The 15,096-nt window shown below is 40.7% G+C and overlaps 2 protein-coding genes across 5 annotated transcripts in view; both read right to left on the reverse strand.

Annotated features, from left to right (window-relative positions):
• The window catches only part of PIP5K1B (phosphatidylinositol-4-phosphate 5-kinase type 1 beta), a 299,006-nt gene that overhangs the window by 206,678 nt on the left and 77,232 nt on the right, over window positions 1-15,096 (reverse strand). The gene's annotated exons all lie outside the window — the stretch shown is intronic.
• Window positions 6,989-15,041, reverse strand: PABIR1 (PP2A Aalpha (PPP2R1A) and B55A (PPP2R2A) interacting phosphatase regulator 1). Its single transcript, XM_072838983.1, has one exon. The coding sequence runs from the start codon at window positions 14,900-14,902 to the stop codon at window positions 14,039-14,041; it is 864 nt and encodes a 287-aa protein (XP_072695084.1). The 5' UTR covers window positions 14,903-15,041; the 3' UTR covers window positions 6,989-14,038.

The following is a 15,096-nucleotide window of genomic DNA, read 5'->3' on the forward strand; positions in this document are numbered from 1 at the left end:
CAGCTAGCTACATCGTAGGTATTCGTCAGACATTTATTGCAAAATGAACGATCAAGTCATCTCTATTATTCCTTTTCCTAAGACTTAGAAGTTTGGTGACCATATTTTATAATCCTAATACTGACAAACATGATGTAATAAGGATTTTTGTCATCTCTTGGTGCATGAAACAGAACTATGCTAGTTTTAATGTCAAGATTTCTGAGACTTTCAATGGGCAGCTGGAGGTAATATTTGCTATCACGAATAACTTGGAAAATTGGGATCTCAAGTTGCTAGAGGTATGAAAGATGGAAACAGTGGTGATCTTAAGTCTGTGGGGCAGATATCTATTTAACTGGTCTCCTCCTTCATCACCTGCCCTCCATCCCTCACGTTTCAGTCTTTCTTCCACTGAAATAGCAAACTGTAACAACCTACCTACTGGTGACCCTACTAACTCTCAATTAAAGATCATTCTACTTTAGGAGATAAAAACCTCAGGGCAACATTTTCCTGGTGACATTTCATAACTCTCTAGTTTGGATTGAATGAGGAAAAGGCTGTTGCAGATTTATAAAAAAAAAATCTGAAAAACACAATATTTCCAGGGAACTATACTTTTTTCCCCCAGTCACACAAAGGGGCTCCAAATGTTACCACTAAATAAATCACTCAAAATGGACTTGGAAAAGAATGTTTTAAAAGTGGACAAAATTTAATTGAAATGAACATATCTGCTATTTAATATTGGCATGTCCAAGAAAACTCTGGGGGGGGGGGTCTTTGAATTTCAAAAGTTGTTCTGACATACATCAAAACACTTAACTGAGAAGAAACCGGAAACGTTCTAAAGAGCCAAAAATAGTTGGTTAACTATAACACAGTACAGCCACAGAGGGTAAAATGATGCAGAAGTATATTTAAAATATTCACTGTATATTACATGAAAAACAGTAGTTTATGGAGCTGACTCTACAGTACAGTGCCATTTTGGGATAAAAGTTATATACACAAATTCTATCACAGACAAAGCCCAGGATGATATACATGGGAGTATAAACAGTGGCATCTCAGTGTACTTTTTTTGCTTGTTAGAATTTTCTAAAGTTTCTCTGCTTTATCACCAGAAAAAGAGAGAGAGAGAGAGAGAGAGAGAGAGAGAGAGTGTGTGTGTGTGTGTGTGTGTGTGTATTTTAGCCCATTTGGCTATTTCCTCTCATCTTTTTTCACATTATTAAAATACCTGGCTTATGAAAGTTTACTTAAAAGTAAAAGTCATCTAAGCTCCTCTCCTAACTATACAGAATTTGACTGACTGTGTGAAAATCAAAGCAGCTTTCTGTATTCTGGGCTGTGAAATGTCAAGAAGAGGAAGAAACTCAGCAATTTTCATGAGTGTTAGGAAAACTAAAAGGAAAACTTACTGACTTCCTATACCATAAAATTTGTAACATCACTTCCGTAGACTGTGCACTGTAAGAGTCTGAGTCTAGAAGGTTTCCTAAAACCTAACGCACCCACTGATGGGCAGCAACGAAATACACTATGACATGCAGAACATATTTCCATGAGCATGCATCCCCCTACCCCGACCACCATTTCCCAAACACCAACTATCGTCAGTAATAAACACTGAGTTTTCCATAGTTAAAAATTGGTATTAGGAAAGCTACATAAGTCAGTATCCCCTTCTTCCAGGAAATGTGCCATAGAGACAGGTGCTTAGTTCATATATTACACATATTTTTCAGATTCCCGTTTATTTAGGTCACCAGTTTCCTGGTCAGTAATTTTGCATGCCTTGTCCCCTCTAATTTTTACTATTTTTGAGGTAGGAGTTATACCCATTTAACAAGTGAAAAGGCCAAGACACTCAAAGATTAAGACATTGGCCTAAAATCACAGAACTGGGAAGTGGAAAGGCTAGGTCTGAAATGCAGTTTTTACCAGTCTGTGGAGGCTGTGCTTTTTAACCATTATGGTAACACTACCTCCCCAGCCCACCCCTAAACACACACCATCAACAACAAAATAAGGGCTAAAGGCAGTAGGCAGTACAGTGATGCAGAGGAAACCCACACTACCTAGAGCCAGGAGAAGCAGAGGAGGCTCCATGGAATGAGCAGGACTTGATTGGAGTCTTGGAAGACAGAAATGCAGTATCAGGAGAGAGCGGATCCCAGAGCAGGCAACGTTCTCTCCTGGGTACAGATCTGGCTTAGATGTCCGAGTCCTCTTCTAGAAAGGATTGGGACAGGCTGCCCAACCCACAAGAATGAGCTTGACAATATTTTATAATTAGAATGAAATTTGAGCAATTCAACGCAAAGAAGGCATTCTTTCTTCCTTATCATTACTGGTGCCCTCCTCTCCCACCGTTCGACAATAATTTTGAAAAGGAATACGAAAAAAATAATCAGTCCCTAAATAAAACTCTAAGAGGACAATGAACTACTTAAAAAAAAATTCACAGCACTCACTGAAGAGGAAAATGTCTCTGGGTTAAGAAACTGGGCCAAACGTACAGAAGTAATTGTGTCACGGGTGTGGAACTAAATTTCAATTTATAAGTGGAAAAAAGCCATCAAAAATAGATGACAAGGGAATAAAATGAATCAGACGAATTCATGAAGAAGTGAATCAGTAAGCCTTTAGCTTTTATAGTTTACTCATGTTTGGAGTAAAAACATTTACTTATAGATTTTTCCCCTCACAATAATGCAAACAAACAAAAAATCAAAAAGGAAAGAACATTTTATTTTGTCCTGTTTTTCTTGCCCAGACTATAATCACATATATGTAAAAAGATGTTTCTTGGGAAATGCTTATAAACAATTGATCAGTAGGGACGATGACCCTACCTGGGTTCTTCTGTATTCTCAATGATCTGAAATAACTCACTTTCTTCAGCCAGGGGGTGGACTCCACTCGGGGGCCTGTGCCACTCTGATAGGGTTTCCAGCCCAGCGCTCCACAACAAGGACTCTCACCAAGGTGGCCTGTAACACCTGTGTTACTAAGTCAGCGCTCAGTGATCTGTCCTCATTTTACTAGTCAGATCAGGTGCGACTGACACACCTGGTCACTCCGTCTCCTTCCACACAGTCTCTGGGCCACCATATTCTCTTGGTTTTCCTACCTCGTTGGCTGCCCCCTCTCGGTGTCCTCTTACTGTGACAGAGTGCCCCACGGTTCAGTTCTTATCCTATTCTTGACACTCATTCATGTGACCCTTAGTGATTTCAAGTGTTCTCCTGATTCTACAAACCATCCAGTTATTGGTAGATGATTCTCAAGAATGTATTTCCAGTCCAGTCCCTCTCCTGAACTCCAGACTCATAACTAACTGCTCACTTGACATCTCCACTTGAATGTCTAATTAGGATCGTTTACTTAAACATCTAAAACTGAGCTACTAGTGCCTCTAACTCCACAAGCCAAAAACAAAAATCTGACCACACTCATAAATTTCTGCATCTCGGGTGATGGTGGCTCCACTGTGCCAGTTGCTCAGATCCCCAGACCTTGCAATTATCCATTTCTCTCTCTCATGGCCATCTTAAATCTGTTGGCTCTACCTTCAAAATATAGAATATAACCACTTCTTTCCACCTCCACTACTACCACTTGCACCCAAACCACCACCATCTCTTACTTGGATTGCAGGTGGTGGCCCCCTTGCTTCTATACCTGCCCCTTAAAATCTACTATCATCTTTGAAAAAGTCGTCCAACCATCCAACCAACCATCCATCCCTCCCATCTATTTATTAAGACTTTATTTATTTATTTATTTGAGATGGAGAGAGAGAAGGAGGAACAGAGGGAGAAGCAGGCTCCCCACTGAAGAGGGAGCCCAACACAGGACCTGATTCTCAGGATCCTGGGATCATGACCTGAGCTGAAGGCAGACACTCAACCAAATGAGCCACTCAGGTGCCTCAAGAGTGTTCCTTTTAAAACTTATAATGATATGCCACTTCTAGGCTCAAAGCATTGCAATGGCTCTCCATCTCTCATAATCAAAGCCAATATCCTTCCATGGTACACAAGACCCTATGATATCTACACTTGCAACAATCCCTCCTCTGCCCACCTCTCTCAGCCCCTCTGACTACCTTACCCTTCAGTAATTCTGCTCCAGCCACTCTGACCTCCTCATTTCTCCTCACTCTACATGTTATGTAATTATTTATTATATATGTGGTCATCCTTCCTAGTACTGTTAGAATGTAAGCACAACGTGTGCTCTACAAGGGCGTGAGTCTTTGTCTACTGATGTGCCTTAAGAGACTAGCCAGTATGAAGTGCATATAATAGATGCTCAAGTCAAAATTGCTCAAAAAGTGAATTTCTAGTCTCTTTGCACGCTCAGTCACATGACTGGATTCCTTTCTCTTAAAAATAGCCTGTGCCAATTTTTCACCCATTTATCCATTACTCATCTATTCCATGTAAACTCTAGCAATTAGAATGTGCTCTGCACAGATATTAGGGGCAGGAGTAAAAGGCTGAGCCTTTGCTTAAGCACATGGCAAAGAGACAAGAAACCATACAAATATCAGCTGGTAACACACTTAATAGAAGGAAGCACTGGGTTTTAACAGGATCAGAGGAAAGTCATCTAACTGGCTAGGGCTGGAGAGGCAGGGGCCATCAAGAAAGGCTTTCCAGAACATGTACCTCTTGGGTTAAGTTTTGAAGGAGTTAATGAAAGAAGGCTGGTAGAGACTGTAGAAAAAGGAGAGGTGAAGAGCCATTCTCAGTAGAGGACACAGCTTATCAAAACACAGCATATGGGAGCATGAAGCCCTGAGGAACCTCAGGTAGCTCATTAGAGTCCTAGAATTCCCAGGACATGTGGAGGGGGAAAAATCTGGTAGGAAGTAGTGTGGTAAAATGGAGCCCTAACAAAGACCCTACAGATAGGTTTAGAATTTTAATTCAGAGTTAGAAACTTAGCATAAATTGGTACGGTAAAGAACTCCAAGACTTCTAATGCTTGACCCCAAGTAACCTGACAAGGATAATTATTATCATTTACTATCTTTTCAGAAGACTCAAAAGAAGAGAACATTAAAAGAAAGATGCTCAAAGAAATTCATAAACATATCTTGATTTAACTCCAAGTCCCAAAAGAACTGGAAGAAAGAGTACACAAAGGTCCACGAAGAAATGAGCATCAATGTCACGGTTTAGTCAACAAGGAGCTACCAAGAGTCCAAGAGAAGTCTCCCACACCAAAAGAAATACCCAATTTCTCACTTGCCATTCCCTCCTCAACATCTCATATTTTTCCTTTCAGAAGATACCAACACTCACTAGCTACCGGTCTCTCCAGAGCTCCGGTAATCCTCCTGGCATTGCAAGAGTAAAATTGTTCTTTCTCTTTCAATTAAGGGGGAGGGACTGCCTGAATCACAGGAATGGTTACTTCAACCAACCACTTGACTTTCCAAGGGGACAAAAGATCTTTCTCAATTGTCTTCTTTCACAACATGCCTTGCTAGCCAAGCCCTAGATGTTAGTTTGGCTCGGAAGACCACTGTAGGCAATTGGAAAAAAACCAGAACTACCCCTGGCATGGATACAGAACTGAACTTCCATGGGACAATAAAAGCAACAGGCTTTCTGTTTTCCAGTTGCAGTCATACTGCCTTAGAACCTGTTACTGATTTTCACATCTCCCTACATACTTATTCTAGAAGTTCAAAAAAGAGAAGTAGCTTTCAGGCACAAAGAGATCCTAGACACAAACCCATTTCTCTTTTAGGGTAGCACTTGGAATCAGGAGAAAAGGAGAGGAAATCTAGAATGGGAAGAAAGCTCAATTATGACTCCAAGTACACAGATCAAGGCTCATAAAGTAGGTCAGGCGTGTGCGCACGTGAATGTGTGTACGTTTGTGTACCTCAGATTGCATGTGCATGACACTTGAGTATTTGATGTTATCTCTAACCTCTCTCTGTTATAAAATCATTTTCACAAGCTACACAACTAAAAGTCACCTTTGAAGTGATTTTTAAATACCTGCTGAACTTTGAAAATGATAACTAACCCTTTGGAACAAATTGCACCTTTTGATGGGTTTGTTTCAAAATGTCTAACGTAGGAACATGACACCATGAAACTTGAAGTCTAAGCACAAATTCTAAAATGTACTCAAAGCAAAGTTTTCCTCTTTTGGTCCTTTCATTCAACAGTGAAGTCATTTCCTAGGAGGTAAAGTTAAAAAATAATAAAGTTTCTCAGAGATTGCTCAATTGTTCTGAATTTAAATCTCTGCCCTCTGGGGAGAGTTCTTGTAGAAAAAGAAGACAAGCTTGTTATTAGGCAATAAAAGGGTTTGGATCCTTCTTTAAATCCTGCTGTTACTTTCGCTCTAAAAAAAAGATACATTTTCTCCCATTCAGTATAGGTTGCCTTGTCGGTTGATAGTCTCCTTCTGGGTGCAAAAGCTTTTTATTTTGGTATAGTCCTGATAGCTTAATTTTTGTTTTTGTTTCCCGTGCCTGAGGAGACAGAGAAAATTGTTTCTACCGCTGATGTTGAACAGATTACTGTCTATGGTCTTTTTCGGTTTGCAAATGATGTATCTGAGAAGGGGTTAATATCCAAAATATATAAAGAATTTACACAGCTCAACATCAAAATAACATATAATCTGATTTTAAAATAGGCAAGGACCTGAATAGACATTTTCCCAAAGCAGACATACAAATGGACAATAGACACATGAAAAGATGTTCAACATCCAGAATAATGGAAACCAAAATCACAATGAGGCATCACCTTAACACCTGTCAGAGTGGTTAGAATCAAAAAGGCAAGAAATAGTGTTGGCGAAGATGTGGAGAAAAAGGAACCCTCATGTAATCTTGGTGGGAATGTAAATTGGTACAATCACTGTGGAAAGCAGTATGGAGGCTCCTCAAAAATTTACAATTAGAATTATAACCCAGTAATTCCACCACTGGGTATTTACCCAAAGAAAACAAAAACACTAATTTGAAAGGATATATGCACCGCTGTTTATTGCAGTATTGTTTACAAAAACCAGATATGGAAACAACCCAAATATCCATCAATAGAAGAATGGATAAAGAAGACATGGTATGTATAATGGAATAGTACTCAGCCGCAAAAAAGAATGAGATCTTGCATCTGCAATGACATGGATGAGGGTATAATACTAAGTAAAACAAGTCAGAGAAAAATACCACATGATTTCACTCATATGTGGAATTTAAGAAACAAAACACACAAAGAAACAGAAAAAAAAAAAAAACAAAAAAAACAAAGCTCTTAAATACAGAGAACTGGTGGTTGCCAGAAGGGAGTGGGTGGAGTGATGAGTGAACTGGGTGATAGGGATTAAGAGTACACTTATTTTTTTTTAAAAGATTTTATTTATCTGACAGAGAGAGCACACAAGTAGGCAGAGTAGTAGACAGAGGGAGAGGGAGACGCAGGCTCCCTGCTGAGCAGGATCCTAGGATCATGACCTGAGCTGAAGGCAGATGCTTAACCAACTGAACCACCCAGGCTCCCCAAAAGTACACTTATCTTGATGAGCACTGAGTAATGTACAGAATTGTTGAATCATACTGTACACCTGAAACTACTTTAACTCTATATTAATTATACTTCAATTAAAAAGAAAGGAAAAAATATGATACATTTTAAACTTACAGGGCTTTTTTTTGGGGGGGGGAGTCAAAATAGTCTTGCTTTTGTTTCCCTTGGAATGACAATCTAAGGGCAATCAAGGATACTGTATAACTGGAATATAACAAATCATATACATATACTTTTAAGAAAATAGTCTAAAATTTGTATTTTGGTATTTATTTCAAATAGCAAATCAGTTTGAAAATATGTAAACCACAATTTATTTCTATACCAATTTAATTTTTCCTACTACTAAAGAAAACAATTCTTCTGAGAGCTTCCTTTAATATGTCTAAAATCATCCTTTTAAATAAACATATCATTTGATTCAACATATAAGTGGCAGCAAGAGTAGGCTGGAAAATAGACTTTATTTCAAATAAGGAAAAAGTCTGTTCATAAGAAAACAACAAAAAGACCTAAATTCAAAAAGAAAAAAAAAAAAAGGAATAGAGACTTGAGAAAGTGTACTTGGTTTTCTCATGTTAAATGGAAATAATCACAGCACCTACCCCACAAAACTGTCCTGAGAATTAAATGAACTCATATGTACAAAGCACTGGAAATAGTGTCTAGGTGTTCAATTTAGTGCTGAAAAAATATTAGTGCTAATTATTACTAATTATTGTTACCGGCAATGGGTCATGTTATCAGGCCATCTTTTGCTTTCCCACTGGGGAAGGCAAGCAGTCTTGAAGGGATCAAATCTTTTAAAAATCTTGGCTATAAAGGATGATAGTCCTATTTCGCAGGGGAAAAACAGTGAAAAAACTGCTCCAGATTTCTCAAAGCCAGCAGCAAAGAGAAGGTAATTACAGAGGATCAGTGTTTCCAATCTGTGAAGGAAGAGTTATCACCTAAGAGAGAGAGGGAGATAAGGCCTGTTCTGCATTTTCCAGAGAGACAGCCTTGAATTCAACAATGGAAGTTACAGATGAACATGTCAGCTGAAAGAAAGACCCTCCAAAGTGGAAAACACTGACCTCATAAAAGGACAGGCTGCCCTGAAGGGTAGACAGCATACTGTCACTGAGCGTCAACGCAAGTTTCCATCAGCCAAGGGGGATCAAGAGAGGCTTCCTTAGCCAGTCCCCACTAGATGACAATCATGACAACCTCCCAGGTGATGACAGCTGACATTTCTGTGGAAACTGCCTGGCACTGCTGGACTTTACGTATACTGACCCACGTAATCCTCTCCACTGCTGGGCTCCACAGCATGTGCTCCTAACTACTACAATACTCTGCCTACCACCCACTTTTAGAAACTTGAGCAAATTACTTATTTAACCTCGCTCTGCCTCCACTCCCTCATTTGTAAAATGACAATAGCATTTATCTCTCAGATGATATTAAGAGTAAGTGAAATTGTTTAGTACCTAGAACGGTGCCTGACACATAACAAGTATTTTATATATAACTTTTTTTTTTTTTTTTAATAGAAAGGTCATTTCAACTTTTAAGACAATTTTTTACATGGATGGCAAGTTAGGGCAGGCATAAAGAACTGTGCTGGCTACAGGGAGCAATCTAATTTTTTTTTAATCATATAAGCGGAACTCAAGGCTTGCTGATTGAGGATTGATTCTCTAACAAAATCAAATTAGCCATGAAAAATATGGGCAAAACTGAAGCAGGAGTTCTGCATGAGATCCAATTCTCTGTATACTTTGTCACGGCTGATTTTTAGGCCTTGAGAAAGGGGGCCTCGTCCATCACTCACTGCTAACTTGTTACCATCCTCAAGGCCTTGGCCAGTAATTCAGCCACATTTTTAGCAGAATCTTTAATTGCTCCATACACTGGACTCAACCTAGATGTGCTTAACCAATTCTTTTTTTTTAAACTTTATTTATTTATTCATGAGAGACAGAGAGAGAAAGAGAGGCAGAGACACAGGCAGAGGGAGAAGCAGGCTCCCCACAGGGAGCCCAATGTGGAACTCGATCCCAGGACCCTGGGATCACGACCTGAGCCGAACCCAGACGCTCAACCTCTGAGCCACCCAGGTGTTCTTGGCTTGACCAATTCTTAAACCAAGGTCAATCCAAACCACTTCTTTTGTATCTGTCATCCAACTGCAACCTCGCATCCAATGTGGCCTAGTAAACCTGCCTTTTGACCTTGAGTCACTGCTTTACAATTTTCATAAGGCAACATTAACTCTTTCTTTTGCTCAAGCTTTTAAATCTACTCCCGTCCACACTCAAATATCCTAGACTACTCAATAATTGAAAAAATAAGAGTAATCAGAAACAAATCCTTTCCACTTTATATATACCTTCCTCCACACCCATCAACTCCTGCAATAGCAAATCAATTTAACATGTACTGATATCTTTGTTTGGGTCTTTTCACTCTTTCTGTTTTCAAAGAAAAATAAAATGCCTCCAGACCTCCTTTCCCAGGCTCTTTAAGATTTATTTATTCATGAGAGACACGTGGAGAGAGGCAGAGGGAGAAGCAGGCTCCACTGGGGAGCCTGATGTGGAACTTGATCCCAGGACCCCGGGCCATGACCTGAGCCAAAGGCAGACACTCAACCACTGAGCCACCCAGGTGTCCCTTGACTCTTCTATACGCTGATGCTACCCTGGAAATGTAGTTTACATCACCTTCCTTGGTTTGTTGTTCTGGCAATGATTCCCATCTTCCACCTCTCTCTTGGATCTTCAAACTTTTTGTACTCCTCTATAAATGTGGCCGTAAGAAAAAAAAATCTTAGTCCTGTTTCCCCTCATAAGCCTGGTCACTTTCCCCATCTTACTGCCAAATATTTAAGAGTTGTCTCTTCTATAGGTGTATGACCAGCTGACCTAACCTAATAAACCTGAATTACTGGAAGGCATCCTGATACAGGTTATTCTTGATTACAATCAATCTTTTAAGTACACTTAAAGGTTCTGACGTCCAGCAGTCGCAGATTTGGTGACCATTATTTTTTTTCCATTTTCATAGTGTTTATAACAGACAAAATAAAGGAAAATATACCACAGAGGTTTGTTATATAGAACAGACTGTACTTTAACTAAATGTTGATATGTGCACTGGGACTTTCAGCAGAGTTTATAGCTTATCAATACTCATATCTTACAAATGTTTTTTGAAGGATAGTTCTCACGTGACCTAAGCCCTTACAGTCTACAAAGTAATAGACTAAGTTTATGAACAATAATATGACAATGTAAATGGTCTACATAAACTCTTAGAGCCTCATCTGATTTAAAATTTACCACCTATATAGAAAAATAAGCTTATGGATGTGAAGGTTTCCCTGTACCTTCAGAGAAAATGATCTGGTAAGAGGATCTAATATGGGAGAGAAGATGATGTATTTAATGAGAAGGAAGCAAGCCAGTGAGGGTGGGGTACAGAAAACAAGAAGGAGGGGCAAGGGTCAGATCCCCCAGGGCCTCCCGGGCCAGAATTAGTATTTTGGTATACCACAAACATAACAGGAAGCAAATGAAAAGCCTTAAGCTGGGCGATGGAAGATCAGATATGCAATTTTAAGAGGATTACTTTAGCTGCTGTATGGAGAATGAATGGACAGCCTACCAGAGACAGTGTGAGAGGGAGAGATGGGAATTACGCTAGAAGTCTCGGAGGGAAATGAATGGTAGCCTGGGTTGGGGTGGCAACAGAGATGAAAACAAAGTAATAGATTCTGGAAGAGAAAATCACTAAGACTTGGAGAAGATTCGGAGGAAAGAAAAGGAAGAGAGATGTCAAGGGCGTGGTGGTTCCTGAATTTATATACATATATACATGAAAATGAGGGGTAAAACATCTTATACAGTATATCTTGAATTAACAGAAATTAGCAACAGGAAGGGAAGATGAATTTTACATAGTAAAAGGCAGACTTGCAGTTTTTACTATATAGGTATCTGCATTGTTTAAATACTTTTATAATCAGCAGGTATACATTCTTTCATAGTTAAATTAACATGCAATAAAAAAAGAAACAAAGCACTTGCCTGGCTGAAAAGGACAGGAATGGCATTTTAGGGGAAAAGAACAATCCATCCAAAGGCACAACACATGAAAGTACATGGCATATTTAAAGAATATCAAGTAGTCTAGTGTTTGCAGAGTAAGAAGGAAGGATGTGTGTCGGGGTAGGATGAGCAGAGCTGTGAAGCTGTTTTACAATATGCCCGGTTCACGAAGGACAGTATTATATGCCAGGTTACAGAAAGCATTCCCTACACCGTGAGAAATGAGGATGCACATCGAGTTTTCAAGCGGGAGGGGGGAAAATCAAGTTTATATATCAGAAAGATCACTTTAGAGGTGGGGTGAAGACCAGGCCAGAGGGGAGGTGGGAAATCACTTAGGCTGGAACCTAAGCTGAATCAGAGGCAACAGAAGCAGTGTAGCGGAGAGGTCTCAGGTTCACTTCAGTAGACAGAACTGAGTGATCACGCTGGATGTGACAGGGAAAAGGGGAAAGTCAAAAACGCTTTCTATGGTTTCTCGTTTAGAAAATCAGCGAGCACATCAATTTAGGTAACTCAAGAACAGGTTCGATGAAAAGATACTAACTTTTGTTTTGGAGATGCTGAGGTTACAGTACGTCTGGAAGCAGATCAAGGTACCCAACAGGAAGTTGGACATACTGGAGGAACAAGGTCAGGACTGGCACACATGAACTATTACCCAGAACAGAGAATTTTAAGCCTGTGGACACAATCTTACCCTCAACATAGTTTCATTGAACTCTTAAGGCAACTTTCAAAAGTTGACTAGTTCCATTTATTCTCGTAGTTGTAAAAAAAAATTCCACATAATTGTTAAAGTCTCTGTAGGCAGTTACTTAAAGAAAGCCGGAGCTTTTTGTCTTGGTCTCTTTTATTTCTTCCCCTTTTTTTGTCTGCCATTCTTTCTACCTATCTAGTAAAGGAAGATATAGGAAGGTATAATATAAAAACATTTGTTATTAAATATTTTCATATTTTGTCTTAGTTGTAAAAGGCAAAGAAAAGAACATTTCACAATTCTACCTTTAACAAAATCTAAGTTAAATAACGATTTACCTATGTGACTCTCCACTGATTTTTTTTTTTCTCTTGCAAGTCACTGACCCTTAATCAACTGGCATCCCCAAGGCAGTCAAATCCAGCTGTGGCTTTAACTACACAGGTTCCTGCAACAATTCCACAGTTCTGTTGTTGCTCACTGTCGGAAATCCAAGTCACACTGTACCTCTGTCTAACCGATGATGCCCTAGTTTGGTGGGAGGTGGAGAGGAAGGACCTGTTGGCAAGGAAACAGCCGCTTCCTTCCTGAGCCAGGGAAAACCAGGAAGGTAACAGATGGGCAGAGCAGAAAAGCAGCCAAAAGTTGCTCTGGCTCCTTGTTGGCAGGGATTTTCACTGAGGCACAATTGGATATTTTAAAGCATATCAATGATTGAGAGATTTTTATCTGCCTGGGTGCTCTGGTGAAGTTCAACAGGGCTTCCCACATTCTCTACATCTGAGAAACTTTTAAGTTTGCAGTGGTACAAAGGACCTGGTCTCAGCCTATGTACAGTGGGCTAAGACTGCAAGGCACTGTCCCATGTCCCTTCAGGATTATACCCAAGAGAATGCACTTTCTGGTCTAGAAAAAATTTTTAAACTTTTCTGTAGTTATATTGGCATGACTTATTAGAATTACTATTAAAACTTCATTAGAAAATGCGTTTGTTTACTTTTATATAGTTAATTTAAAAAGACTTGTTGCAAACTTTTATATTTTGTTTTTATCATTCCCCCCTCGCAGCCACTTGTGTACCCAGAAAATTAAATATCCGAGGATTCCTGGGTAAAATAGACAACCACTGGATCACTATGTTATAACTAACATATTTTTAAAAACCGCTGTAAGTAACTAGGTTATCCTCCATCAAATAGAAATTAGCGACCACTGGAAAAATAACATCAAAAATTAGTGTGGGCATGAAATATGGAATTTTAAAACATCAGTTTACTATACTGATTAATTCAACATTTATATTTGCATCAGAACTTAATAATCCCATAAATAAATAGAGCTCTCGATTATTTTAAAAAATCAAGGGATAACATATGTATTTAAACATATTAGCAGCATAAAGACGTATGCTTCAACACACTTATTGGAAAACGTCTGAAAATATCACTACACTGAATTCAAGGGCACCCGCAGGAACCTGACATAAAAGTTCTCTAGAGTAACAACATCTCAGGAAATTCAAAAAAAAAAAAAAAAAAAAAAAAAAAAAAGGAAAGGGTCGAATAGGAAATAGCCTCAAATTAATTGACAAAGTTCAGTGCTTGCTCCAACTTGATTTTTCTCTCCATTGCAAAAAAAACAAAAACAAAAACAGAAAACAACGAGTCTCGGGATGGGAGGGTGAATCACTTAGATGAAAGTTCATCTACTGGAATAAATGGAGAGGCCGCTTGGGCAGGCGACACAGGAGAGTCGGTGGTAGTGCTGACTTTCGCTGGTGAGTTACAAGAAGATCCGGCGCTGCTGCTGTTTCCGTCAAGGGTATCAGACGATACGCACACGCCAGGATCTGACAGCTGTGCAACGTCAGAAGAAAGCATGTTGGTGATGCCCTGGAAAAATCTCTTTGGCTGATACTCAGTTTCCATTTCACATTTTCTTTTCAGTGGTCCAAGAACACTTGGTCTAATGCAATTGATGGGACTCTGGCTTCTCCGGGTAGTAAACCGAGTCGTTGGGCTGGGAATAGGGCTCGGAGGCAATCCATTGCTACTCACAAAACTTTGCAAGGATGGTGAAAAGCACTGCTTCCCGATCCCCCGGGTGGGTGACGGCGCTGGTGACACCGGAATGAAATCGATGCGCTTCGGGGAGGCGGACTTCTCCGCGTCGTTGTCACTCAGGCTGAAACTTTCCTCCCAGGAGTGGCTTATCTGCATGGCGTTCTGCACCTCGCGCTCGTGGACGGTCTCTCGGTTGATGAGGTCCATGCCCTCCTCCTGCTTGATCTGGTGCAAGCGGCTGCTGTGCATGCGGACCGGGGAGGCCGGCAGCAGCAGGCCGTGGCGGTTCGGGAACGTCGTGCTGTTCCGCCGGGCGCTCGGCGCCTCGGCCTGGAACACCGGCGAAGTGTCACTGAGGCCGTGGATCAGGGGGGCGCTGTTAGACCTCCGGAGGCCCCCGCCCGCGCCGCTGCCGCCGCCCTCCGCCGGGCTCCCGCCAGCACCCGGAGGCAACTCCAGGTCTAGCTCCATCTTCTCCTGAGCCATGTCGGGGGCAGGGAGGCGGGGGCGGCGCTCAGAGACCTGGGATTCCCATTCCCCGCGGTCCAGGGCCAGGGCTGGGGCCACCGCCGCCGCCGCCGCCGCCGCCGCCGCCAATCTGTCAGCGGGCTCGTCCTCTTGCGCATGCGTGCCCCTCCGCGCAGGCGCCCTGAGATTTCTCTCCGCGCGGCGCCTGCTTA

The sequence above is a fragment of the Canis lupus genome, chromosome 1 (genome assembly GCF_048164855.1).
Source record: "Canis lupus baileyi chromosome 1, mCanLup2.hap1, whole genome shotgun sequence".
NCBI classification, from domain to species: Eukaryota; Metazoa; Chordata; class Mammalia; order Carnivora; family Canidae; genus Canis; species Canis lupus.

Bases quoted from the DNA above. Each gene is read 5' to 3' on its own strand.
- PABIR1 (XM_072838983.1), bottom strand. From the start codon at position 14,902: ATGGCTCAGGAGAAGATGGAGCTAGACCTGGAGTTGCCTCCGGGTGCT.